Source organism: Bos grunniens, chromosome 2, assembly GCF_055505025.1.
Source record: "Bos grunniens cultivar Pamir isolate PY7600 chromosome 2, Bosgru_T2T1.0, whole genome shotgun sequence".
NCBI classification, from domain to species: Eukaryota; Metazoa; Chordata; class Mammalia; order Artiodactyla; family Bovidae; genus Bos; species Bos grunniens.
This window is the reverse complement of record NC_141166.1, coordinates 41766756-41793124: the sequence shown is the minus strand read 5'-3', so window position 1 is coordinate 41793124 and position 26369 is coordinate 41766756. Positions and strand designations below refer to the sequence as shown.

Below are 26369 nucleotides of genomic sequence, written 5' to 3'. Positions count from 1 at the left end.
CAACTTCTACAGGGAGCTAGATTCATTCATCAAGTCTGCCCCCATCCATTTCATGCTTTGTCCAGCCACCCACCAGGCATGTTGTGGAGCCCACCATAAACCATTCAGCTGAATAGCTGATGGCCTATACCTATCTCTTTCGGCTCTCTCCATCCTTTCTGGATTCCCTGCTCTGTCCCTGCTACCCTGATTATCATCTGAATACAATTTGATGCTGCCAAAGAACCAACTTGATGCTTTGACTGTGTGGATCACAATAAACTGTGGAAAATTCTGAAAGAGATGGGAATACCAGACCACCTGACCTGCCTCTTGAGAAATCTGTATGCAAGTCAAGAAGCAACAGTTAGAACTGGACATGGAACATCAGACTGGTTTCAAATAGGAAAAGGAGTACGTGAAGGCTGTATATTGTCACCGTGCTTATTTAACTTATATGTAGAGTACATCATGAGAAAACACTGGGCTGGATGAAGCACAAGCTGGAATCAGGATTGCCGGGAGAAATATCAATAACCTTAGATATGCAGATGACACCACCCTTATGGCATAAAGTGAAGAGGAATGGAAAAGCCTTTTGATGAAAGTGAAAGAGGAGAGTGAAAATGTTGGCTTAAAGCTCAGCATTCAGAAAACTAAGATCATGGCACCTGATCCCATCACTTCATGGCAAATAGATGGAGAAACAGTGGCAAATTTTATTTTTTGGATTCCAAAATCACTGCAGATGGTGACTGCAGCCATGAAATTAAAAGATGCTTACTCCTTGGAAGAAAAGATATGACCAACCTAGACAGCATATCAAAAGCAGACATTACTTTGCCAACAAAGGTCCATCTAGTCAAGGCTATGGTTTTTCCAGTAGTCATGTATGGATGTGAGAGTTGGACTATAAAGAAAGCTGAGCGCTGAAGAACTGATGCTTTCGGACTGTGGTGTTGGTGAAGACTCTTGAGAGTCCCTTGGACTGCAAGGAGATCCAATCAGTCTATCCTAAAGGAGATCAGTCCTGAATGTTCATTGGAAGGACTGATGCTGAAACTGAAGCTGCAATACTTTGGCTATCTGATGGGAAGAGCTGACTCATTTGAAAAGACCCTGATGCTGGGAAAGATTGAAGGTGAGAGGAGAATGGGATGACAGAGGATGAGATGGTTGGATGGCATCACTGACTCAATGGACATGAGTTTCAGTAAACTCCGGGAGTTGGTGATAGACAGGGAGGCCTGGTGTGCTGCAGTCCATGAGATTGCAAAGAGTTGGACACGACTGACTGAATGACTGAACTGAACTGAACAGTTTCACGCTTCTGGCCCTGCCTGGACTCCCTGACATGCCTGCTTTGCTCCTGTTTTTCCTTCTGGTGGGACACCTTTCACAATCTCTTCCCTACCTGCCCCTCCATTAGCACACCTCCTTTCACCAAGTTACAGGAGTGATTCTTACTCCTCCTTTGAGGCTCAGTTCCCATTTTATCTCTTCTTGAAAGCCCCTTTCCTAGCACTCTTTATGTGGTTTCCCTATACCCTGGGCCTCTCTCTGTCATAACACTTATCTCTCAACAGGGTAGTTTTTGCTCTGCTTTGCTGTCTCCCATGCTAGACGGTGAGCACTTTGAGGGCAAGGAAGAAATCTGATCTATGTTGACATTCCTAGCACCTCTCAAAATGTGTATGTGAGTGTGTGATAAAAATATATAACATGGAATTTACCCTTTTCACAAAATTTTAAATCTATAGTACAGAACCGTTAAACATATGTACCTCATGGTATGGCCGTCTGCTAGAATTTTTTCATCCTGTGTGACTAAACCAGCACAGTTTCTGAATAAATAAATAAGTGCCTATTTGATTATTTTTACCATCTTAAGTCTCAGCTAGATTTCAAAATATCATTAAATTTCCTCCTTCACACATTACAAGGATCTTTTCTTTCCTTGTGAGTTTCTAGATTACTTGCTTCGTTCCTTTGTGTCCTATCTTGCCCTGTTTCGTTGCGTTTTTTAATTCACTGTGTATCTTGGTGTTCACTTTTTTGTATTCTCCAGGGCTCCTTTCCCTGTGTTTGTGTGGCCACAGCTGCCTTACTATGGGCCCCAGTGTCTTTCACAGTGACCAGTATCTAGAAGGTACTTAGTGAATATCTGGTACTTTCCTTCAAAGATTTCAATAGATTTTTAACAATGATATTTTTGGGTATAGGATGAGGGAGATGAAAGATTTAACTTCCATTTTATAGCTAACAGATGATCCTTTCTCTGAAATTTCATGTTAAGCTTTGGATAAAAGCGCATTTCTTTTTTCCAAATGATATACCTACCATCTGACACTTTTCGACGTTCCTGATGGTCATTTTTGGTGGGTAAGGTGGTCTTTACATCTTCTTGGTTTAAGTCAGTTTCTAAAAGTAGGGAAATTAAGTATTAAATTAATTGAAAAGATTAAACAAATCTCATACATGAATTATCTCATTGATATGATAATAAGCAGAAATTTCCACAATCTGCCAAGTTCTGATTATTTTCAATGCGCTAATCTTGGAATCTTTGGAACAGTGTTTTGGGCAAGGTACAAGGGTCCAATGGTGAGAGAGTCATGATCAAATGAGTGAACACACATACGTGTGTGTGTGTGTGTGTGTGTGTGTGTGTGTGTGTGTATGGGGCTTCCCTGTTGGCTCAGACGGTAAAGAATCTGCCTACAATGCAGGAGACCCAGGGACCCAGGTTAGAAGATCCCCTGGAGAAAGGGAATGGTTACCCACTCCAGCATTCTTGCCTGGAGAATTCCATTCTTGCCAGAGAAGTCTAGCGGGCTACAGTTCATGGGGTTGCAAAGAGTCAGACGTGACTGAATGACTAATACATGTATGTATATGACAACTCTTGTTAATAAAAACATAGCATAAAATCAGGTCATTTTCTTTCAGAAAACCTTCTACAATGCAAGGGTTATGAGAAATTTAGGACTAACAATCAGTCAATGGAGTCAAGTTTAGAATGACTGCCTTATCAGTCAATATCATAAGAAGAGTTTGCAACTCTTGCCTGCCAGGCCAGAAAAGAAGGCCTTACATTCTGAGCATACAAAAGTTCAAGGTAAATGCAACTCCTCATTGGACTTCTGTACCCACTCCCACCTGCATGCTGTCTTGAGGCTTTGTTTGGTCTGGCCCACTCCTGGCAACTTGACCACCAGCCAGAACTGGGTCTCAAGTCTCAAAAGCTACCCTCTGCGCATAACCTCGTTTCCTTGTGGTCTCTCTGCACTTCCTGCACTGCTGGTACTTTGACCTCATTAAACCTTCTTGGGTATGACCAAGGGCACTCTTTGGTACCCTGCCAGCTTCTCTTTACTAGTTAATCAATTCTGAGGGGCAGCAACTTCTTAAATTGGTTGAAATCTGTATCATACTGATTGTTCAATGTTTTCAATATTATCCTACCCCTGCCTAGATTTTCTAAATGTTATTTCTACTTATCCTCCCTTCTTTATCCAGTAGAGACCCCCTGTAGTCCATTACTTCATCAGCTTTCTTTCAATTACCCTCTCTCCACTGCCTCACTTGCTTCCAACCCAAATGCCAAGCAGAGTAACAAAAGTGCACTCATTTTTCTGTTCCCATGTTAATACCAATGACCAAATCACCTGAGCACCCATTTAGGGTGCCAGTCAAACAAGACACACACATACAAGAAAAAAAAATAGGAGAAACATAAAAACTTTGGGAAGATAATTTGATATTCCACATAAAGTCATCATAGAAATACTCAGAATTTTGTTGGAATACTGTATAGTGTTATCTTTATTCCAAATGTTATTTGTATTCTAAGTGGAGGGGTGGCAGCACTCTCTGATATTTCAGAACTTACTGCAAATCATACATCTGGAATTCCTTTCCTGCATCCAGGCAGCTGAGCACCATTACAAGCAATCACACAAATGTACACTGGAGTTATTACAAATGTTACTGTCTTTAAATTCCACTGAGACCTTAGATCTGAAAGAAAATTATGACTTTTTCCATTGTCCTTCTTTCCTTTCCTCTTAACAAATTATTTCAAATCTTCACCTCTTTCCTTACAACCCTAGCTTCCCCCTAGACTTTGATCACTGGTACCTAGCCTTACTGCCATTTTTGTTCTGAATCCCTCCCCCGCCTCCACAAAATTCCCTGCATCCTATCCATCACCTCTCCCTTCTCTGAGGTCTCGGCAGAAGAGATGCTTCCTGTTGGTATCTGATCCCTGTGCTCTGAAGCTTGTTTTCTATTGCTATCTTGAGGATCTTTCTCCTCACATTCCTCCTTCTCCAATGGTAGTTGAATGTTAACACCCATCCATCCAGATATCTCTCTGACACATATTTTTGAATGTGTCAAACATACCCGCAGAATGAAATTTAAAAGGCACGAGAGACCAAGCAGTGAAGAAGTCTCCCTTCCTCAAACAGTCAGGTCCTTCCCCACAGGGTCACCATGGTTATCAACTTCTAAAAGACTACCAGTTAGTTACTGATGACTCTGTAGCCTCATCTCCAGCCCAGATCTCTCTCCTGGCCTCCAGAGACCATGGGTCCCTTACCCACTGGACACAGATGCCTCTGGAAAACCTGCTTCTTCTTCTATAGCCCTTACCTTGACCACAGCTTCCCAATAATTTTCATTATTTAGCACACATAAAAAATGACCAAGACAATAGAGGTAAACAGCCTGGGGACTCCAGTTGCTCCAGATTCAGTCTCTGGAGCTAAGGAGATCACTAGCTCCATGTCCCAACCCATGTGTGGCTGATGGTTTGGGAAGTTCTGTCTTAAGGAATGTCTCCACCATATGTCGAGATGCCAAACACGTTGAGGCATTCTTCATCCCATCCCAAGCTCTCTCTTAGCCTATATCTCAGATGATCAAGTTCTGTTAACTTTATATCTTCAAATCTAGCCCCTTCTCTACATTTCATGGCCAGTTCTTGGTTAGGGCCCTCATAATTACTCTACCTGCCAAAAAAGCCCCAAAACTGGTCTTACTACTACTTCCGCTCTCTCCCATCCAATACATTCTTCCTATTATGAACACAGTGATCATTTCAAAATTTAAATTTGCTCCTGTGCCTCCCCTACCTAAAGTCCTTCACTGGTTTTAACAAGATTAGGTAACCTTTCCACTTTCTAACACTTTTCACCTCAAATTTTATTTTACAGATAAAATGAATTGACAGTTCTCAGAAATTTTTGCCTTATATTTCTGCCTTTGTATATGCCTGTTGCTCTCTCTGAATGGACCAACCCTTCCATTTACCCCCATCTTAGCTAACACCTTCTTTTTTCTCATGACTTCGTTTAGATGCCACCTTGTCCAGGAAGACCTTCCATCCTGTCCTCACGGTGGCCCTTTTCTGTTCTCAGCACACACGTCCTCAGGCCCACAGCACTCAGTACCCTGGCTCCACAGCAAGTCTGTAGTTTCTGGGGCTCGGTCCTCCCCGCCGACACTGGTTTCAATTTTGCCTCTCTGTTCCACAAAACTGTTGGGCTCTCATCAAAGTCACGAATGTCGTCGGTGTCCTACTTCAATTGGGAACTTTACAGGTCTCATTTTATTTGATCCCCTGGTAGCATCCCACAGTGCAGACCAGCCTTCATTCCCAAAACAATGCCTTTTGGTCTTCCATGGCATCAGATTCCAGGGTGTGTTCCGCTCTCTGATCACCCCATTTAGAGTCAGTCCTCTGTCAGCTGTTCTACTGAATCATTAAAGGCTAAGTTCCTCCAGGCCTTCTCTCTCTCTCCAATCTCCATCATGCTTATGGCCTCACTTCTATTGAATTGGCCAAAAAGTTGGTTCGAGTTTAAAGTCTTATAAAAACTCGACTGAACTTTCTGGCCAACCCAATATATACAAAGTCAGCAACTCCCAGTTTGATAAATGTAGTTCAGATCCTGATGGGAGAAGGCAATGGCACTCCACTCCAATACTGTTGCCCGGAAAATCCCATGGATGGAGGAGCCTGGTAGGCTACAGTCCATGAGGTCGCTAAGAGTCGGATACGACTCAGCAACTTCACTTTCACTTTCATGTGTTGGAGAAGGAAATGGCAACCCACTCCAGTATTCTTGCCTGGAGAATCCCAGGGACAGGGGAGCCTGGTGGGCTGCTGTCTATGGGGTCGTACAGAGTCGGACATGACTGAAGCAACTTAGCAGTAGCAGCAGATCCTGATGAGCTCCAGAGAGTATGTGGTTCTCTTATCTCTTGTATCTATTTGAGATACCCCCACAGGTATTTCAGAATCAAAATGTAAGCAACTAATACAAAAATTAAAATAAAAAACAAAATTAAGCAACTAAACTTATTCCTCCTGTACCCTGGCACCACACATCCTCTCCCACCTAACACACACACACACAAATATACACAGGCACACACACACTCTCTCTTTCTCAAATAATGTTCCTCTACCATTTTTTCCCCCATATTGATAAACCCACCCAGTTACTTAACCAAAAGAAGTCAGAGTCTTCTGAGATTCCCCAGAGCCAATCCATAGTCAAGTCTTGATAATTCTACCTCCTAAATGTCTTTCAAAATTCTACAGCCTTCAGCCTTAGCTGTAATCGTCTCTTCCTTGTGTCACTCTGCTACCCTCCTGATACCAGTCTTCTGCAAACAGTCTCGCCTTGGTTCCAATCTGTTTTCCAAACTGATCACAACCTGATTGGGTCATTCTTCATCCAGAAGCCTGTGCAACTCTCATCTACCCTTCTCCACTCGCTCTCTCAGCTTCATCTCATTAGGCTTTGGCCACACAAGGTATTTTTTGCAGTTTTTCCAACACGATGATGTATGCTTTCCTGTGTCAGCTTCTTTGATCACATCCCCAGGCAAATGCCTTCACAGCACACTGTACTTCTCATTCTGAGATTCACTACAGCTATAGCCCTTGGTATAATTTATGATCCCTGATGAACTGTAGGTTTCAAAAGGCAAGAATGGGTCTATCTTATCCACCCCCATATTTCTAACTCCTAGCACTGGCTGATGGTCGACATTGCATCAACAATGATAGAAGGAACGGATGTTGAGCTCTCAAAAGACACTTGATGAAAGCTCTTTCTTTGAGTGAATTTATTTATTTATTTTTGTATTTGCATATTTCAGATGAGGTTTTCTGTAAGGAAAGAAAGATGAGAACACTTCCTTGTGAGTTCACAATTAGAGAAAATATCAATAAGAAAACTAAGCTTATTGAAAGTTATTTTTTAAAGTTACCTAAAGGTAATTGTAAGTATTGTGAGTTTCACAAATATACAAAAAGATATGTTGAATTCCTGATCCCTGGTATCAGTAAATGTGACCTTCCTTGGAAATACAGTTTTAGCAGATATAATCAAGTTAAGATGGGGTCAAATTGGATTAAGGTGGGCTCCCAAGGCAATGCTGGGAGGAAGGCAGGAGGAGAAGGGAGTGACAGAGGAAGAGATGGTTGGATGGCATCACTGACTCAATGGACATGAATTTGAGCAAACTCCTAGAGATGGTGAAGGACAGGGAAGCCTGGCATGCTGCAGTTCATGGGATTTCAGAGTCTAACACAACTGACGGACTGAACAACAACCAAGGCAATGACTGGTGTTCTTCCCGAGAGAGATCTGGAAACAGGTACACACAGAGGGAAGACAGACTTGTGAAGACAATGGATGAGACTGGTATGAAGCAGCTACAAGCCAAGAATGCCAATCATCACCACCAGAAGGTAAAAGAGGCATGGAAGAATTCTTTCCTAGAGCCTTCAGAGAGAGAGTGTGGCTTTGCTGACACCTTGATTTAGGTCTCCTGGTCTCTAGGACTGTGAGAGAATAAAGTTCTGTTGTTTTAAGCCACCCATGTGTGGTACTTTGTTACGGCAGCTCTAGGAAACTAATACATATGGTTAGAATCCGCCTGCCAACGTAGGAGACTTGGGTTTGGTCCCTGGGTTGGGAAGACCCCCTGGAGAAGGAAATGGCAACCCACTCTGGTATTCTTGCCTGTAAGATTCCAGGGACAGAGGGGCCTGGTGGGCTATAGTCCATGGGGTCACATGCACATGACTTAGTGACTGAAGAACAACAATGATACACGAAGTTTATAAGAGAATAGGGAGTAGTGGCATTAAGATGTGATTTCTTGGACTTCCTTGGTGGCACAGTGGATAAGAAGCTGCCTGCCAATGCAGGGGACATGGGTTTGATCCCTGGTCCAGGAAGATTGCACATGCCGTGGGCAACTGAGCCCATGCATCATAACTGCTGAGCTTATGTGCCACAACCACTGAAGCCTGCAAGCCTAGAGCCTGTGCTCCGCAACAAGAGAAGCCACTGCAGTGAGAAGCCTACAGACCGCATCTAGAGAGTGGCCCACACACAGCACAAAGACCCAGCATAGCCAAAAATAAACAAGCAAAAGAAGAAAAGTTTTAAAGGTGTGATTTCTTTAGCATTCTTATCAGATACTTTATTTCAAAGGATACACTATACCTATAGTTTATTTTGTCAATAATTTACCTGAAAAGTGATGAAATATGGATTAGATTTATTTAAATAGTGATTTTAACACATACTTTAATACTATTTTAATAGCAGCCCTATAAAATTTCATATCTAATAGATTACCTGATTGATATGGCTGAAAATTTGCCAACTCTCCAAGTGCAACAAGTTGCTCCTGTGGAAAAATTTTGCAAAAAAGTTTTGTAATCAGAGAATTAAATGACCACATTAGTAACCTAATCATTCTTTACTAGAAATGTACTTTGATTCTGGATATTTAAGTAACCAACTACTATCTTTAACATACTAGAAATTACACAATCAAATGAGTAGCGATCTTCTGCTGATTTCTCAAAACTTTTATGGCCTTCTATTGTTCCTAGGAATAAGATGCAAATTGAAACTACAGTAAAACAGTGTATGCCTTGATCTAGGGGAATCCATTTAAGGCCATTATTAAAGTCAGTTTCCTTGTGGCTATTCTGACATTACCTGAATTAGATCATTTGCCATTCTGGTCATTGCTTGTTGACTTATTTCTGTATTTTTGAGATCTGTAAGAATCACCCAAGTTCCATTCTCAAATTTCACAGGCATAGAAAAGACAATCCCTTTAGGAATACCAAACTGGCCTGCAGGGAATAAACACAAAGCAAAGCAAGACAAAAGCACTCGGATAAATAAAGCTTCCTGGTGACACTGTAGAGAAGGACAGACATAGTTTTAAATGACATGGTTTTTAATGATAATAGTGGACCTAAACTTTCGCTGTTCCTTCTTTATCCCTTTCATCCCTGCTGGGTTCACATGGCCTGCCCCTGCCTCGAGGACTAATGCAGTCCTTCTCTCCCACCTTGTTTGGATTCCTTTTGTCTGCTTCCTTAGTTTTTCCTTGGGCCTCTAGGTAGCCCCTGAGCCCTAGACACTTGTCTAATCTGGCCTTTGCTCTTTCAACCTATGACTGCAATCACAGAGCCAAGGAGCGAGCACTGGGAAGGAGAGCTGGTGATTTTCTCACAATTCCAGTTCCCAGTTTAAATGTGCTCCAAATAAAAAGATTGATAATGTTTATTACTAACTGAGCAACCTTCAGATAAAATGCCTCCTGTTTTCATGCCTCAATCAAGTAGGAAAATTATTCACACCATTCTAGTCATCAAAAATGTTGTCACTATGGAGAACAGTGTGGAGGTTCCTTAAAAAAACTAAAGTTACCATATGATCCTGTAATCCCACTCCTGGGCATGTTTGTGGAGAAAACTCTAATTTGAAAAGATATATGCATTCCAAAATTCATAGTACTATTTACAATAGCCAAGATGTAAAAGTAACCTAGACATCCATTGATAGATGACTGGATAAAGAAGATGTGTTAACGTATTATAACGAAATACTACTCACCCATAAAAAAGAGTGAAATAATTCCATTTGCAGTAATATGGATGGACCTAGAGATCATCATACTAAGTACGACAAAGATAAATACCATATGATATCACTTATATGTGAAATATAAAAAAAATGGATACAAATGAACTTATTTACAAGACAGAAGTAGACCCACATACATAGAAAACAACTCATGGTTACCAAAGAGAAAGAGGGGAGGGATAAATTAGAAGGATGGGATTGATATAAACACACTGTGCTATGCTGCGCTTAGTCATGTCCAACTCTTTGCGACCCCATGGACTGTAGCCCGCCAGGCTCCTCTGTCCATGGGGATTCTCCAGGCAAGAATACTGCAGTGGGTTGCCATACCCTCCTCCAGGGGATCTTCCCCATCCAGGGATCGAATCTAGGGCTCCCGCATTGCAGGTGGATTCTTTACTGTCTGAGCCACCAGGGAAGCCCAAGAATACTGCAGTGGGAGCTTATATACGTGGAACCGTCTCAGGGACACAATGATCACTTGCTTCTCACCTCACTTGCCCTCAGCATTGAGCACTTATTGATGAATTCCTATAGAGATTAAACTTTTGGCCATGTGGAATCTTAGTTCTCTGACCAGGGTTCAAACCCATGCCCCCTGCAATGGAAGCATGGAGTACTAACCACTTCCCTAATTATACCAGGGACTTCTAATTAAACTTTTTACCAAAAAAAGGTGAGGTTTTAAATGCCTAATTCACTAAAAAGGTAACACAGTGATTTGAATTCACATGATGGGATGTTCGTGCATTTTCACTTTAATTGAACAAGACTCTTTGAGCGTCTACCCATGAAGGAGCAACAAGAAGACCCAGCCAAGGCCCTGCCCTCAGAGGGGATGAACTCTAATGGAGAGGACATATGAGGCTAACAGCCCATCCATAAAGGCAGGCTGTGATATCTTCTCCAATAGAGGAACACATGCTATGTGAGTACAGAAGAGAGACAGACATGAATTCTGACTTGCAGGATTTGGGGAGACTTCCTTGAGCTGCACCATAGTCACTGAAACACTGGGAAGAATCATGGTTCCATTAGTTACATAAAGGATACAAGAGGTGGATCACATCGGGGAGCAAGACAATAGGTTTAATTTGGAGTATGTCAGTTTGAAGTGACAACATGACATCCAGGTGGCAATGGTTCATAGGGCAGGGCTCAGCAGTGAGACCCAGGCCTGGAGCTTTGGGAATGAATGGGCTTTGCTCAGGAAGAATGGAAAGCTGTAAGGTAAGAGATACTCTAGGTAGAGCCTACGCTCTAGGTAGAGCATCAGCTATTCTTTCTTTCCTATATTTTAAACACAGAAGTGCTCTGTATAGTTTCTAGCAGATTAAAATAGTAAGGATATAAAAATATATACACATCTTTTGCGGATGGAGAGCAAGCTTTCCACATTCCTGTGCCCTTTGTATCTTGCATCTGTGTCTTTGCTCCTGTGGCTCCTGCACCCAGGTGTTTTTCCCATACTTGTCTGTCAGGGAAACATGACTCAAACTTGCAGATGACACTTCTGAAGTGTCCCCTCCTTTATGATGCCTGTCTTGATTCTTTCTGCTGCCTACTGAAAACTGAACTTGCTTTCCCTTCCTCAGCTGGGAAACAGTGAGAAAAACTCAATGGAATGATTTCATTGACATATGTGACTCTCCTTTTCTCTGCTGTGAGTCTCCTAAAAGGCAGAAGCCAGGCCTTCTCCCTGTGTGTGTTCCCAACACATACACACAAACTACTGCGGCATTGCTGAATGGATGAGTGAAGGAATGCACGCATGCATGCAAGATTATGGAATCGTGAAAATCCAGATAGCTCACAGAACCTGTAAAGAGGTAGACAGGTGAGGACACAAAAGTAGGAGCACAAGGCATACATTGAGGTTTTTAATCATCATAAGATACAAAAAAAAACCAGATTTACCTTCACTCAGTACCCCTAGAGACACAATCTCCCCCGGGGGTGAGCCATGGCACCAGTATTTCAGCGTAGTGGCTATACTGTGCGCAGCTAACATGCCTCCGAATTGTCTTCCTGTGGCAGTCAGTGTTTTAAGACTTACCACAAACTCTCTGTTTACCCACTCCCTGTGAGGAGAGAAGGAAACGATTTTACAATGGAGAAAGGACTAGGAATGAAAAAGAATGTTCCCTGGGTCAGTGCGTCTAAATACAAGAAATCACCTCCACAAAACAGAAATATGACTTCCTGAATCCCTCTTCAAACTTCTTCAATCCCATAAAGAGTCAAGTAATTAAACAGGGCAGAAAGGAATCCTAAAGTTTCAAGCTAAAACCATGATAAAATAAATATGAACACAGAAGAGTGGCCAAAGGCTGCAAGAGCAATTTCATCTAAAGAATGTATTCTATGTAGAGGCTATCTTAGAGTCAGGGGTATCTTTCATTTTAAATAAAATATCATGAAATGCTGACTTCCTCATATTGGGAAGTAAGGAATTCTTAAGTTTTTATAATCTGAAGTTTAAAAACTCAGGGAATAGTCCAGCTGGACTAGAACAAGCATGAACAGGCCGTCCTTGCTGAGCCAGCACAACAGCTCCAGGAGATGCTGGCCCTGCCGGGGAGCCATTCAGTAGAATCGCAGAAACTGTACTCCAAGAAGGTGAGCCCGAGGACACAAATTCTAGGCACAGGTGAAGGAAGGGAAGGGAAGAAAGGGGTGAAGAGATGCATGTGCTACCCCTGGGAAAGTACTGCAAAGTTTAGAAAAAAGTTCCAAATGCGTCCCTCCCTCTGCTTCTTCCCATTCTCTTTTTGCGATGGTGGTGCTGATTGTGACAGGCACAGTTCTGAGGGCCTTGCCTGTCTTAATCCATTTCGTCTTTCCGGGAACTCTGTAAGGCCCATACTCTGTTACTGTTTCCAGTTGGCACACAGAAAAATCAGGGCACAGAGACACTAAGTAACTTCTCTAAAGTCACACAGCTAATAAGTGACTGAATGAGAATTCCAACCAAGGTGGCTTGGCTCCAGAGACAATGCTTCTTAGTGCGTCTCGATTCTGTCTCTCCTGAGACTGAGCACCCAGCTTGGCCTGGACCTGCTCACCGGAATTCCTAATTCTCGAAGCTTGTTTCAACTAGTTTTGACTTGAACACATATCTCTGTCTTTGCGTTAAGCACTTTATATAGGTTTGCTTTAGCAATAACATTAATGGAATATGTGAACCACTTTAAGGATAATCTGAAATATAAAAATTCATAATTCCAAAATCAAATAAATTGGAGGTGGGGTCTGACTGGTTGAAATTCTGTGGAATTTTCTTTGCTTCTTCAATAGAAAGCATAAATGAGGCTGAGTATGAATAATCAGGTTATTTTTGTACACAGATTTCTAAGATGATTTTTAAAAGATTATAACAATTATTATATGTTTATTCAATCTTGTTAGAATACTTCACTTAAAGAGATACCATACCTGTCAAAAAGCAGGCTTAAAACAGGGCGTGAATAGTGCGGAGGTCCCCAAATAGCACTCTCATATCTGTAAACCTTGGCTTTTCTCAGATCAACGTAGTTATTTCCACTAATATTACCCCAAATGATCACATCTTTGATGCCTGTGAAGAAATTTTAAAAATAATATAACATAAAAAATGGCCTGCAGCCTTTGTTTGTGTGCTTGTTTTACAATTGGTCCTTTTAAAACAGACAGATTCATGCTCCCTAAAACTCTGCAAATGATGTGGATCATCTCCTTAATCGCCAGGGTTTGGCCATTCTTAATAATGGTTGTGGGTGGTGTGGGCACATGACTGTATTCAGGAGATACTGAAATGTTCCCTGAGTGAAACTGCTACTGAAAATGAAACCCCTGCTGTGATCCTAACATCACGCTCTGCTTGCCATGAAGAGGATTTTTTTTATCTGCTTTGATTCTGACAATGAGTCCTTGATTCTAGACTGGAATGAAAATTTGGGCAAGTCACTTGACTCCCTGCATGGCGTTCATTTCCTGCAATATGGGGGTGTTGAACTAAGAGGACCCCCGAGGAACACCTTAATCCACAGAGTTACTGAATCAGCTTGTATGTAGGAGGTACTTTTAGATGGGAGGCTCAGAAGAAAACAAATCAGCCCAAATTCCTGCAATATTCTGGGGGTGGAGGGGAGTGAGTGAGAAAATAACTACTAAAAACATGATACGTACTTCGAAGAAAAAGAAGAGGATGCAGTTAGAGAGAAATGGGGATTGGCATTTAATACGATTCTAATAATTGTGGATTTTTTACAAATGTATCCAAGGGGAAAGAAGGCATTTACTTATCAACTTATTTGCTTAAAAACTTAATTTCTTATCATTTCATACCACTTGCTAATATGGCGATAGAATTCTTCCCATATGTATGAGCTAAGTTTGCTGTTGGCTTCAAGTAACAGAATGTCCTTCTGACTTAGTTTAACTGGAATTTCACTTATCTCAATTAATAAGTCGAGGTAGGCAGTGACACTGGTATTTGTTCAGCAGCTCAAAGATGTTATTGTCTTGGCCCTCCCCTCATGGCCCAAAAACGGCTCCAGCAGTTTCAGTTACCACACTCTGAGAGTTGTGTTCAAAGGCAGGCAGTAGGAAAAAGAATCTTTCTTGTAAGCTTTAAGGCCCTTTATGGTTCTAAATGCCTTAGGTTATGCTAGAGAAAGTTACAGTGAACATCTGCTTTTTTTTCCCCTAACATTTCTTTTTTTTTTTTCTTTAACTGCATACAAGTTTTTCTTTAAGGTACCCCTCCCCAGTTTCAGCCCATTTGGTTTGGGTAAAGCTGTTCTCATACCTCAAGTCTATCAATGGGTACGAGACCTAGATTCCAGATTTCGGATCACAGCAGTTGATCCAATCTCCTATTCTGATCACAAGAGTTGAACAGATCTCCTGATCTCCAATCAGGAGACGGGCACATGGTCCAAGATTGAAGGCAAAAGGAGAAGAGGGTGGCAGAGGATGAGATGGTTAGATAGCATCACGGATTCAATGGACATGAACTTGGGCAAACTCTGGGAGATGGTAAGGGACAGCGAAGCCTGGTGTGCTATAGTCCATGGGGTTGCAAAGACTCAGACACAACTTAGCGACTGAACAACAACACATGGTCCAAGCGCAGCCAATGAGAAAATATTCTGCTAGATTTTATACAAAGAATTAAGAGAGTATTTTTTCCCCCCATGTGGTTATTGAAAGATGATGCCAGGGGCCATTTTGCCACTTTTTAGAGAAAGTCAGTCTGAGAATCAGACCAAAGCTATGGAAAGCCGAGCTGAGTGATGAGCCAAGTGAGAGCACACCCAGGCTTGACATCATCATTTGAATTCCAGCATCTGGCTATGCCTAAATTAAGAACTACCCCTGCACTGTTATGTGGGAAAATACCCTCTGTCTGACTTCTGTCTCTTTGAGTGGACTTTCTGTCACTTGTACGAAGCGAAAGGCAAAGGAGAAAAGGAAAGATATACCCATTTGAATATAGAGTTTCAGAGAATAACAAGGAGAGATAAGAAAGCCTTCCTCAGTGATCAGTGCAAAGCAATAGAGGAAAACAATAGAATGGGAAAGACTAGAGATCTCCTCAAGAACATTAGAGATACCAAGGGAATATTTCATGCAAAGATGGGCACAATAAAGGACAGAAATGGTATGGACCTAATAGAAGAAGAAGATATTAAGAAGAGGTGGCAAGAATACAAAGAATTATACAAAAAAGATCTCATGACACAGATAATCATGATGGTGTGACCACTCACCTAGAGCCAGATATCCTGGAATGCAAAGTCAAGTAGGCCTTAGGAAGCATCACTATGAACAAAGCTAGTGGAGGTGACAGAATTCCAGTGGAGCTATTTCAAATCTTAAAAGATAATGCTGTCAAAGTGCTGCACTCAATATGCCAGCAAATTTGGAAAACACAGCAGTGACCACAGGACTGGAAAAGGTCAATTTTCATTCCAATCCTAAAGAAAGGCAATGCCAAAGAATGTTCAAACTACTGCACAATTGCACTCATCTCACACACTAGTAAAGTAATATTCAAAATTCTCCAAGTCAGGCTTCAACATTACGTGAACTGTGAACTTCCAGATGTTCAAGCTGGTTTTAGAAAAGACAGAGGAACCAGAGATCAAATTGCCAACATCCAGTGGATCATGGAAAAAGCAAGAGAGTTCCAGAAAAACATCTATTTCTGCTTTATTGACTATGCCGAAGCCTTTGACTGTGTGGATCACAACAAACTGTGGAAAATTCTGAAAGAGATGGGAATACCACACCACCTGACCTGCTTCTTAAGAAACCTGTATGCAGGTCAGGAAGCAACAGTTAGAACTGGGCATGGAACAACAGACTGGTTCCAAATAGGAAAAGGAGTCCGTCAAGGCTGTATATTGTCACCCTGCTTATTTAACTTATACGCAGAGTACATCATGAGAAACGCTGGACTGGAAGAAACACAAGCTGAGGAACAGATTCTGTTCCTAGTACTGTTTGGGCTGGTAGACTCAAGAAGCATAAGAGGATGAGACAGAGTCAGAAGATGAATTGTATTTAAAGGGAGCACAGGAGAAGCAGAAAAGAAAAAAAAAAAAAAAAAAAGATCTGATCTGCCTCTTGAGAAATTTGTATGCAGGTCAGGAAGCAACAGTTAGAACTGGACATGGAACAACAGACTGGTTCCAAATAGGAAAAGGAGTACGTCAAGGCTGTATATTGTCACCCTGTTTATTTAACTTATATGCAGAGTACATCATGAGAAACACTGGACTGGAAGAAACACAAGCTGGAATCAAGATTGCCGGGAGAAATATCAAGAACCTCAGATACGCAGATGACACCACCCTTATGGCAGAAAGTGAGGAGGAACTAAAAAGCCTCTTGATAAAAGTGAAAGAGGAGAGTGAAAAAGTTGGCTTACAGCTCAACATTCAGAAAACGAAGATCATGGCATCTGGTCCCATCACTTCATAGGAAATAGATGGGAGACAGTGCAAACAGTGTCAGACTTTCATTTTTTGGGCTCCAATGTCACTGCAGATGGTGACTGCAGTCATGAAATTAAAAGACACTTACTCCTTGGAAGGAAAGTTATGATCAACCTAGATAGCATATTCAAAAGCAAAGACATTACTTTGCCAACAAAAGTTCGTCTAGTCAAGGCTATGGTTTTTCCTGTGGTCATGTATGGATGTGAGAGTTGGACCGTGAAGAAGGCTGAGCACCGAAGAATTGATGCTTTTGAACTGTGGTGTTGGAGAAGACTCTTGAGAGTCCCTTGGACTGCAAGGAGATCCAACCAGTCCATTCTGAAGGAGATCAGCCCTGGGATTTCTTTGGAAGGAATGATGCTAAAGCTGAAACTCCAGTACTTTGGCCACCTCATGCCAAGAGTTGACTCATTGGAAAAGACTCTGATGCTGGGAGGGATTGGGGGCAGGAGGAGAAGGGGACGACAGAGGATGAGATGGCTGGACGGCATCACTGACTCGCTGGATGTGTCTCAGTGAACTCCGGGAGTTGGTGATGGGCGGGGAGGCCTGGCGTGCTGCGATTCATGGGGTCGCAAAGAGTCGGACACGACTGAGCGACTGAACTGAACTGAACTGATCCTTACAAACCATTACCATGTGCCACACACTCCTCCAAGCCCTTCTAAAATGCTATCTCTTTGAGTCTTGGCATCAATTCTAGGAGGTAGGTGGTACTCACATCCTGATTTTATGGGTGAGGAAATAAAGTACAGTAAGGTTAAGTGATTGCCCTAAGTCACACAGCTAGGAAGTGGGGTGGGACCATTTTAACAGAGCCCTGAATATGTTTTAAAAAACACTGATGACCTTAGATAACTATTCTCATGGGGGAAAAATTGAATATTAAGTTTCAAATTACTACTTGAAAAATAGGAATCTTATTAAATATTTGTTTCTTAACTTTTATAATGATGTTAAAAGATCAGCTAGTCATAAAAGCTAAAGAGATCAAACCAGTCAATCCTAAAGGAAATCAACCCTGAATATTCACTGGAAGGACTGATGCTGAAGCTGAAGTTTCAATACTTTGGCCACCTGATGCAAAGAGGTGACTCATTGGAAAAGCCCCTGATCTTTCCCCCTGGGAAAGATTGAGGACAAGAGGAGAAGGGTGTGACAGAAGATGAGATGGTTGGATGGCATCACTGACTCAATGGACATGAGTTTGAGAAAACTCAAGGAGATAGTGATGGACAGAAAAGCGTGCATTTCATGGGGTCACAACAGAGCTGGACACAGCTGAGTGACGGAACAACAACAAAAATTAAAATGTTTGCACAGTGCTGAAATCACACAATCAGAAATTCTTGGCATCTGCTCCATACTTTGATATCCTGACTGATTTTAGAAGGGGACAGGTTCTTCCTGGAATCTGCTGCTGGGATATCTGTTAAAAACCAGACACGGAAACTTGAGCTCACTCACATGAGGGAGTAATTTTCAGTTTCCTGGCCAGTGCTGCCTTCGCTTGGCCTTCCACACCCAAGGCCACTGCGATAATATTGCGGGCAAAGGTTGGGGCATATTTCATAAGCAAAGCTGTTTTGAGATTCACAAAGGTTTTCCCTCCCACAATAATTTTGGCAAAATTGTGAGCATTTTTCTCAATCAAGGATCCGTAGAGCTGACACAGAGGAGCTCTGCTGCGAATGCAGTCTTCCAGACTGTTTATCTCCTTGTCCACGTGGTCATCCAGGATGATGATCACGTGGGCCCCATGGAAGGCCTCTTCTGCTTGGGTGCAGATGGACACACTCTGGAGGCAGGGTGACGCCAGGTCCTCAGCCTCTTGTTTGTGGCTTATGAGTTTTTCTTCTGTGTGTTTATTGTCAAATAGGTTTATGCTGATTTCCATTTGTGGTCCAAACACTTCACCACTTGTCAAGATGGGAATTAGATGGTAGCAGGCAAGAGATGATGCACTAACAAAAATGGAAAACCAGATTATGAATGGGTAAATCTTGGGCTCCTTTTCAGGCTCTATTCTTAATAGGTATTTTTCTACATGTGTATTAATACTTGATTAGTATCTTAAATTGACATACACAGCTGCACAGATTTTTTTAAGGCCAGGAATCAAAAGTAAAACAAAAACTTTCTCACTGCTAACTTCTTGTTTTGGTTATCGGAAAACAATCCCAAGGTAAGAAGTGTACTTGTTTATAAGGCTTTTCCAATTAAACAGAATAGGCAGCAAGCAAAATTTAAAAGAACTGTCATGTTACTGTAATTTCATGTTTGAAAGTGTGAAAGTATTAGTCATTCAGTTGAACACAGGCGAGGTATCATGTATCTGTACCCACAATTCAGCCAGTATTTGAGTACTCTATAGCTCGGCTGATAATGAGAGCCCTAACGACCTCATTATCATTAGGGGACTTCAGGAATACATGTGGGCACTTTTGGTTTTCATTCTGGATTTGGAGAGAGCTGCAATGGGGTTTTCAAGAGCGTCTGTACCATTTTAATCCTTTAAAAATATCTAAAGTAGATGAAATATTAAATCTGGGTGTTTGGTTCATGTATGGTTATTACATCATTTTCAGTTCTTTTAGCATTTTGAATATTTCATAATAAATAATTTTTCAGCTGAGTATGTATATTAGGATACACACATAAGCAGTAAGAAGGGCAGTGTGAGAGACAGATTAAGCAGTGAGGAAAGGACAGGGAGAGATATCGTAAGATGGACAGCAAAAGAAACAGAGAGAGACAGAGTGCAGAGAAAGAGAGAAAAAGCAATGACAAACATTGAATGTGTCCACCCAGCACTGACAGCAAGAGTGATGAAAGTGAGAAAGAGAAAAAGAAAGAAGGGGCAGGAGCGAGAGGAGGGGAGGTTACAGAGAATGAGTGCATCGGGAAGACCCAAGGATGAGGACGGTGCTAGCACGTGTGGGAGAGGAAGAAGGCAGCAGTCAGGAAGATGGGGGAGAGGGGAGAAAGGAAGGGGAAGGGAAGGATGGTATGGGGACAGACAGCAAGAGACACACAGAGAGAGGGCAGGAGGGCTGGAGACAGTTACGCAAAGTAAATATCTTTGCTATAAAGCTGCTTTTAGATTCGGTATGTATATGCATTACATGCATATTACATACACGTTAAAACTATATGTAGTCTAGAACTCATGGTGGTGATTTAGTCACTGAATTATGTCTGACTCTGTGTAACCCCATGGACTGCAGCCCACCAGGCTTCTCTGTCCACGGGATTCTCTAGGCAAGAATACTGGAGTCGGTAGCCATTTCCTCCTCCAAGGGATCTTCCCAACTCAGGGATCAAACCCAGGTCTCCTGCATTGCAGGCGGATTCTTTACTGACTGAGCCACCAGGGAAGCTCTAGAACTCATATATGGGGCTACATTAGGTGATATGTATGCATATACACTCTTGCCTGGAGGAGCCTGGTGGGCTGCAGTCCATGGGGCCGCGAAGAGTCGGACAGGACTGAGCGACTTCACTTTCACTTTTCACTTTCATGCATTGGAGAAGGAAATGGCAACCCACTCCAGTGTTCTTGCCTGGAGAATTCCAGGGACGGCAGAGCCTGTTGGGCTGCCGTCTATGGGGTTGCACAGAGTCGGACACGACTGAAGCGACTTAGCAGCAGCAGCATGCATATACATATACTGTGTATCTGTAATAGTGCTATACCTACATACAAATCTCAAACTTGACATTCAGATATTCTTCCATCATATAATTAATTCCACATCATTTTTCCTTTCTAACATAAAAAGCCAGTCTCACAAATCCTGGGATTTGACGGTCCCACCTGGTGATCCAGACCTGCAAGGGGTTAACAAGACCTTTCAGGGATTCCTTTTCCAGCTCTTTTTCTATATGTGTCCCCAGGTTTTCTTGAGCAACTCTCTTCATCAGCTCAGTTGTCATGCTAGAGGTGACACCATAGTAAAGCTAAATATTGGGAAAGAAAAAAATCAACACCAGGATAGCTGAAAATGGCTATAATGGAAAGTTCTTGTTTCAAGCCCAAATAGAGTAAAAAGAGAGGTGAGAGGATACCTTATAAAGAAAGACATTTGAAAAATACAATAATAAATCAATAATGTTTTAGACAGATAAGTCAACTTAATTTTTATACCTGGGCATGTTCTAGGAACTCGTTATATCCTCCCAAAAGCAAACCCTTTCCTCCACGATCCAACAGCTCTCTCCAGATGATAGGGGACTTGTTGTGACTCCACCTATTCTTTTTGCACAAATCTTTCAGCCACTCCTATGGAATGATATTGTCCATGAGAAGTCACACATTGCATCTGTCTTAGAATTCAATTCAGGAGTTCACACAGTAAAGTTCTATTTTTTTTTTTTACCACCTCTGTGTATACATAATAAAATTTAGATATCTTTAAACTGTAAAATACAAATATAGAAATAGTGATGAGTTGAGTAACAAATTAATCAAGTAAGAAAGAACGTTCTTCAAATTCATTGACCAAATAAGGGTATTGAAAGTTGAGCAGACCTGAAGTGCAAGTGTTTAGCTTAAAATAGAAGCTAAATTTTCTGACTCAAATGGTCTTTTGTATGAGCTGTCTCTGGTCTTAGGGCCACATAAATTTGATATTGCTTTTGAAATATGTGAGTATAGTTTATATTTTTTAGACTGAATTAATGAGCTAAAATTATCTGGGGATTTCTGATATTTACTGAGAAAAAGTTTAAATCATCATTATCTGGTTTGCACACACCAGGCCTTCCAATGACAGTACCTGCAGAGAGAAAGAGCGCAACATTGCTACGGGTATAAACTATGTGGCAATATTCTTGCCTTTGGAGGTGTGCGTAATGAGGCTACCTTACAAATAACATCTTAGAAATGAATTTCCCTTGTTGACGTTTTCACCATGATGAGTCCCCCATGGTCCCTCCAGCTGCAACCTAGGCTCAGCAGTGAAGTACTGGGAATCTGGAAGAAAGGGACTCTACCTCAAAGGCCTTCAGCAGCAGGTGGGGTATGGGGATGTCCTGGCAAGAGCTGGGAGAGTATGTATAGCACTGGCCCCTGAGGGAGCTGAATCAGGAGTGGAACATAAACCTGGATGAGAGAGTTTGCCGAAGCGAGTCACTCTTCTATGCAAGAGTGCACCCTGACAAAGATACACTCAGAAGAGTGTGCTAACACGTTGCTAGGACGGTTCTTCAAAGCTTTGAGGAAGGGATGAGACAAAACGGAAATGCCAGAACTGTCAGGAAAGATCATGGAAGAAGGGATGAAAAAGCTTAGAAAAAAAATGGGCTCGTTACAGTGGATATGTTACAATGGAGGGCTGGAAACTCACTAGCCCACTGTGTCCTCTGGAAGGGCCTGGAGGACACTACATTCACCAGAGTGACAAGGAATGCACCCATGAGAAGCATCTCAGCATCACTGAGAAAACCCCGTGTGGCTGTCATTTCTGGGCCATGGTTGTTAAAGGTCACGCTGTTATAGAAGAGCTGGACCCCCTAGAAACTGGGATGATAGAATTCTGAAATAAAAGAAGACGGGACAGTGCCCACCAGAGAACGTCTACTGTCAAAGAAGCACTAAGCAACCCCAGCAGTAAGAAAACTTAGACAGCTGAAGGCATAATGGAGACATGAAAAAGTTATGCAACGGCCCAAGAAAACAAGTTATCACTCAACAGAGCTAATGCAGCCATTGCTACTGCCATTAATGCTGACTTCCTGTTAATGGCACTATCCCTTGAAGACTACAACCACCTCTTGGTGGTTGTAGTCTGATTACATTGGATCCCTCTTCCCTGGAAAGAGAAGGGATTCATCTCGATTTTAATCAACATATATTCTGGGTAGAGAATTGCCTTTATTGCTTATAAGACTTTGGCCAGCACCCTGTTCAACACCTTTGAAAATGTTTAACCTGAGTCTGGGTAAGCTCCGGTAGTTGGTGATAGACAGGGAAGCCTGGCGTGCTGCAGTCCATGGGGTCACAAAGAGTCAGACATGACTGAGTGACTGAATTGAACCTACCACATGGTTCCTGCATAACATCACTTTGAACCAAGAAGCCCACTGCAGAGGAAAGGATGTATGGCTTTGGGCACGTAACCAGGGGCTCCACTGGCCCTGTCATGTATGGTACCATCTAGCAGTGCGATTAGGGGATGGAACAACCCACCGAAGGTGCAGGCACCAGCTGAGAGACTGATACCTGCACACCTTGGTAGTGGCTTGCTCAGTTTTTTCGGCAAATGGACAAGCACAGCAGTCACATCCTGAAAAAGGGATTGACACGAGGGCTTGGGCCGCTAAGGATACAGGTCTGAGTCACCACACCTACTAAGTCACGTGGATCTGCAGAGGGTGCGGGGGCTCCACAAAGGACAGAAGAGGAGAAATGAGAGGAGCGTCAGTTATGGTGCTGAAACGATGTGCAGTGGAGGCTACTGTCATTTAACTAAACTTCGACAGAGGAGGAGATGGTTGGACGGTATCACCGACTCAATGGACAAAAGTCTGAGCAAACTCAGGGAGACAGTGAAGGACAGGGGAGCATGCTGTGTTGCACTTCCTGGGGTTGCAATGAGTCAGAAATGACTTAGCGACTGAACAACAATAATTCCTTATAAAGTTAACCAGAATTCTGGAAGAGCTGTTCCCAGATAGTGTGAAACTTACTATATGGAGCATGTGGATCCAAAAAGGTACAACTGTTGAACTAGCAAATACTGTCACGTGTTGTCCCTATTCCTCCTTCATGACCAAGGCACTCATGCCCTCTGCCACCCGGTATATTGACTACTGATGTTTCAGTGCTGAGTATCTCTCTGGAAATTGACCTCAACCAAAGGATGTTCCTTTGCCTAAGGTTAAGTCTCTTCCCCAGGGCAGCCCACATCCTATGAGTGTTAGCTGTTGGAGAATAGAAACCTGGCCCCCTTGCTGATTCTGGGGGGTATCTCTGAAGGGTCATACCAGCTCTAGAGTTCCCTGTAGGGCCAGCTGAGCTCCCTGTCAGTGCTGTGTGTGCCTGCTAAGTCGCTTCCATCCTGTTCGACTCTTTTCGACTCCATGGACTATAGTCCACCAGGCTCCTCTGTCCATGGGATCCTCCAGGCAAGAATACTGGCATGGGTTGCCCTGCCTTCTTCCAGGGGATCTTCCTAACCCAGGGATCAAACTTGCATGTCTTTTGCCTCCAGAATTTGCAGGCAGGTTCTTTACCACTAGTGTGACCTGGGAAGCCCTAGTGCTGTAGGGCAGTTTAACTTCTCCCACTGCACAATCCTGCCACCTTCGTTCTTTCTCAGGATGCTGTTCCCAAGAGTACGCCCCAGTAAAGGAAACTCCTTCACCTAAATTTCCATCTCAATTCAAATGAAGGTCATGTCAAGTAAACAAGTCCCTCATGCCATTAGAAATCAATATGAAGGAGAACTGAAAGTTAAAGAGTGCATATAGGCTACATGGATTCTTATAGGAAAAAGAACAGCCAAATTTATTCTACTTACTGATTAGGGCCTCATTTGTTCTACTAGGCATTAGGAAGAAATATGAATAATGTTTTCACCCCGAGAAGTAGGGATTTATTAGTATCAAAATATCAATAGTACCTGAACATTCAATACTGGAAAGCTATCTGATACACTAGCTAATATTTAATAAAACCAGAGCACACTTTTATGTGTACCTGAGTTTAACAAACTATAAAGGCCTCTTACCTCCCAAATATCAGGATGTTGTGTAATTTTATGTATCCGGAAATCAGGAAGATTCTTTTGTAAATAATCTGCCAGAAGTTCTGCTTTCGCATAATATGGGCAATCAGCTCTACCTAAAAGAGTTCAAATTAGCAACATTTTCTTTCATTACATGGAAATTATCATGTAGTCCCAAGCATTTGTCATATAATTACAGAATTAATCACACAGTTACAATATAATTTATATAGAGTTATAGCTTAAACTGTCACCACATAAACTTTTGATTTTTCTTATATTGGCAAAATAAAATGAATTTCATAGGAGAGCAGAATCATAAGTAATAAAATGTAGAAAGCAAAAAAAGACTAAAGAATATTTATTCTCCTCCAGTTCTATTTTAGACCTCAGATCCTCTAAGAGACTGCCAGGTTACTAATTACGCATGAACTGCTAATAATGAATGACTCATTAGCAGCAATAAAAAGGCAAAGTGTAAAAGGAGGAGTGGTAAAATCACTGGAGGATCTGATATGTGTGGCAGGAATGCTGTGGAAAGTGGAAGTGGAGGGAGAGAGAAGAGTCTAGAGTCTGGGATAAGTTTTTGGCATGGGTAGGTGATCCTGACCTTACTAGAGAAATTGTGGGTGTTAAGGTTCAATTATAGCCAAGTGCAGTTGGAAATGTCTGTGGAATATCTGAGTGGATATGACCATCAGGCAGCTGCATATTCAAATCTGAAGAGAAGGCCTCATGTAATGGCTTAGGATATAGATTTTGCAGTCATCAACATAGAGAAAGTGACAGCCACTAAAGTGGCTGGGATTGAATGGATGTCTGGGGCAGGGGTCAAGGGCAGCACTCTCTCTATGGCATTCTTCCCCGGTTACTCCCAGTCACCAGTTCTTCAACCTTCTGGTGACTTCTAAGTCGTCAATTCCTCCCAAACTCCCCCATTAGCTTCCCTGTCTAGTTCAAATCCAAAGCTCACTAATTCAGACCACTCTCTGGCTCTTGTCTTAAATTCTCTTGCCTCACTGTGCTTCGGGCAAATTAGCCCTCACCCTGGATGAGCCCAGTAACCTGCCTTTTCTGTGCCTGAGTTCCATGTACTTGGCACCCCTGGATAAACATGGTAGAACAAAGCAGAGGAGTCATTATAAATTCATGGTCACCAGTCTCAATTGGCATCACCAACTCATGGACATGAGTTTGAGCAAGCTCCAAGAGTTGGTGATGGACAGGGAAGCCTGGCATGCTGCAGCCCATGAGGTCACAAAGAGTCGCACACGACTGAGCGACTGAACTGAACTGAGTCTCAGTTGGCTCCCAACTCTTTCTGGAGATCCCTCTGTTTCCCTTAGCAGCACTCTCTTCTGTTCTCTACAATTACTATTACAAACTTGGCCTACTTCCTTCTCTCCAGTATTTTTCTGCGATATCAGAAGACAATAGAAAATTCTGCTTTCTACTTTACACAAACTAAACCAAATCATACAAAAAGGCATCAGTTGGGAAATCCCTCAACCTCCTGCCATCAAACCTATCAGCCTGTCTGTGTTTAGATTCATTCTTACCTTCTTCTATTTGATGGAAGAGGGGTTCTACCTTCCGTCCAGGTCTAAACTCACCACTTATGATCTGAACACCACCCCTTTCCATTTCTATTGGTTATCTCTCTAACATCTTAGTTCTGCTTCTAATGGCCTGTTTCC

General features: G+C 42.2%; 1 protein-coding gene across 11 annotated transcripts in view; it reads right to left on the bottom strand.

Annotated features, from left to right (window-relative positions):
• Nucleotides 1-26369, bottom strand: part of MDH1B (malate dehydrogenase 1B) — a 36775-nt gene that overhangs the window by 5637 nt on the left and 4769 nt on the right. For 5 of the 11 annotated variants that reach the window (XM_086343738.1, XM_086343724.1, XM_086343729.1 and 2 more), the window contains exons 2-10: nt 24676-24788; nt 21090-21224; nt 20760-20902; nt 18410-18906; nt 13392-13533; nt 11874-12037; nt 9018-9157; nt 8649-8700; nt 2320-2400 (exon numbers count right to left, since the gene is read on the bottom strand). In XM_086343738.1, coding sequence (XP_086199864.1) covers nt 2320-2400; nt 8649-8700; nt 9018-9157; nt 11874-12037; nt 13392-13533; nt 18410-18906; nt 20760-20902; nt 21090-21224; nt 24676-24788 — 1467 coding nt within the window. The remainder of the gene's footprint in view (nt 1-2319; nt 2401-8648; nt 8701-9017; nt 9158-11873; nt 12038-13391; nt 13534-18409; nt 18907-20759; nt 20903-21089; nt 21225-24675; nt 24789-26369) is intronic. The other 6 variants (XM_086343789.1, XM_086343781.1, XM_086343763.1 and 3 more) reach the window with 6 other exon arrangements.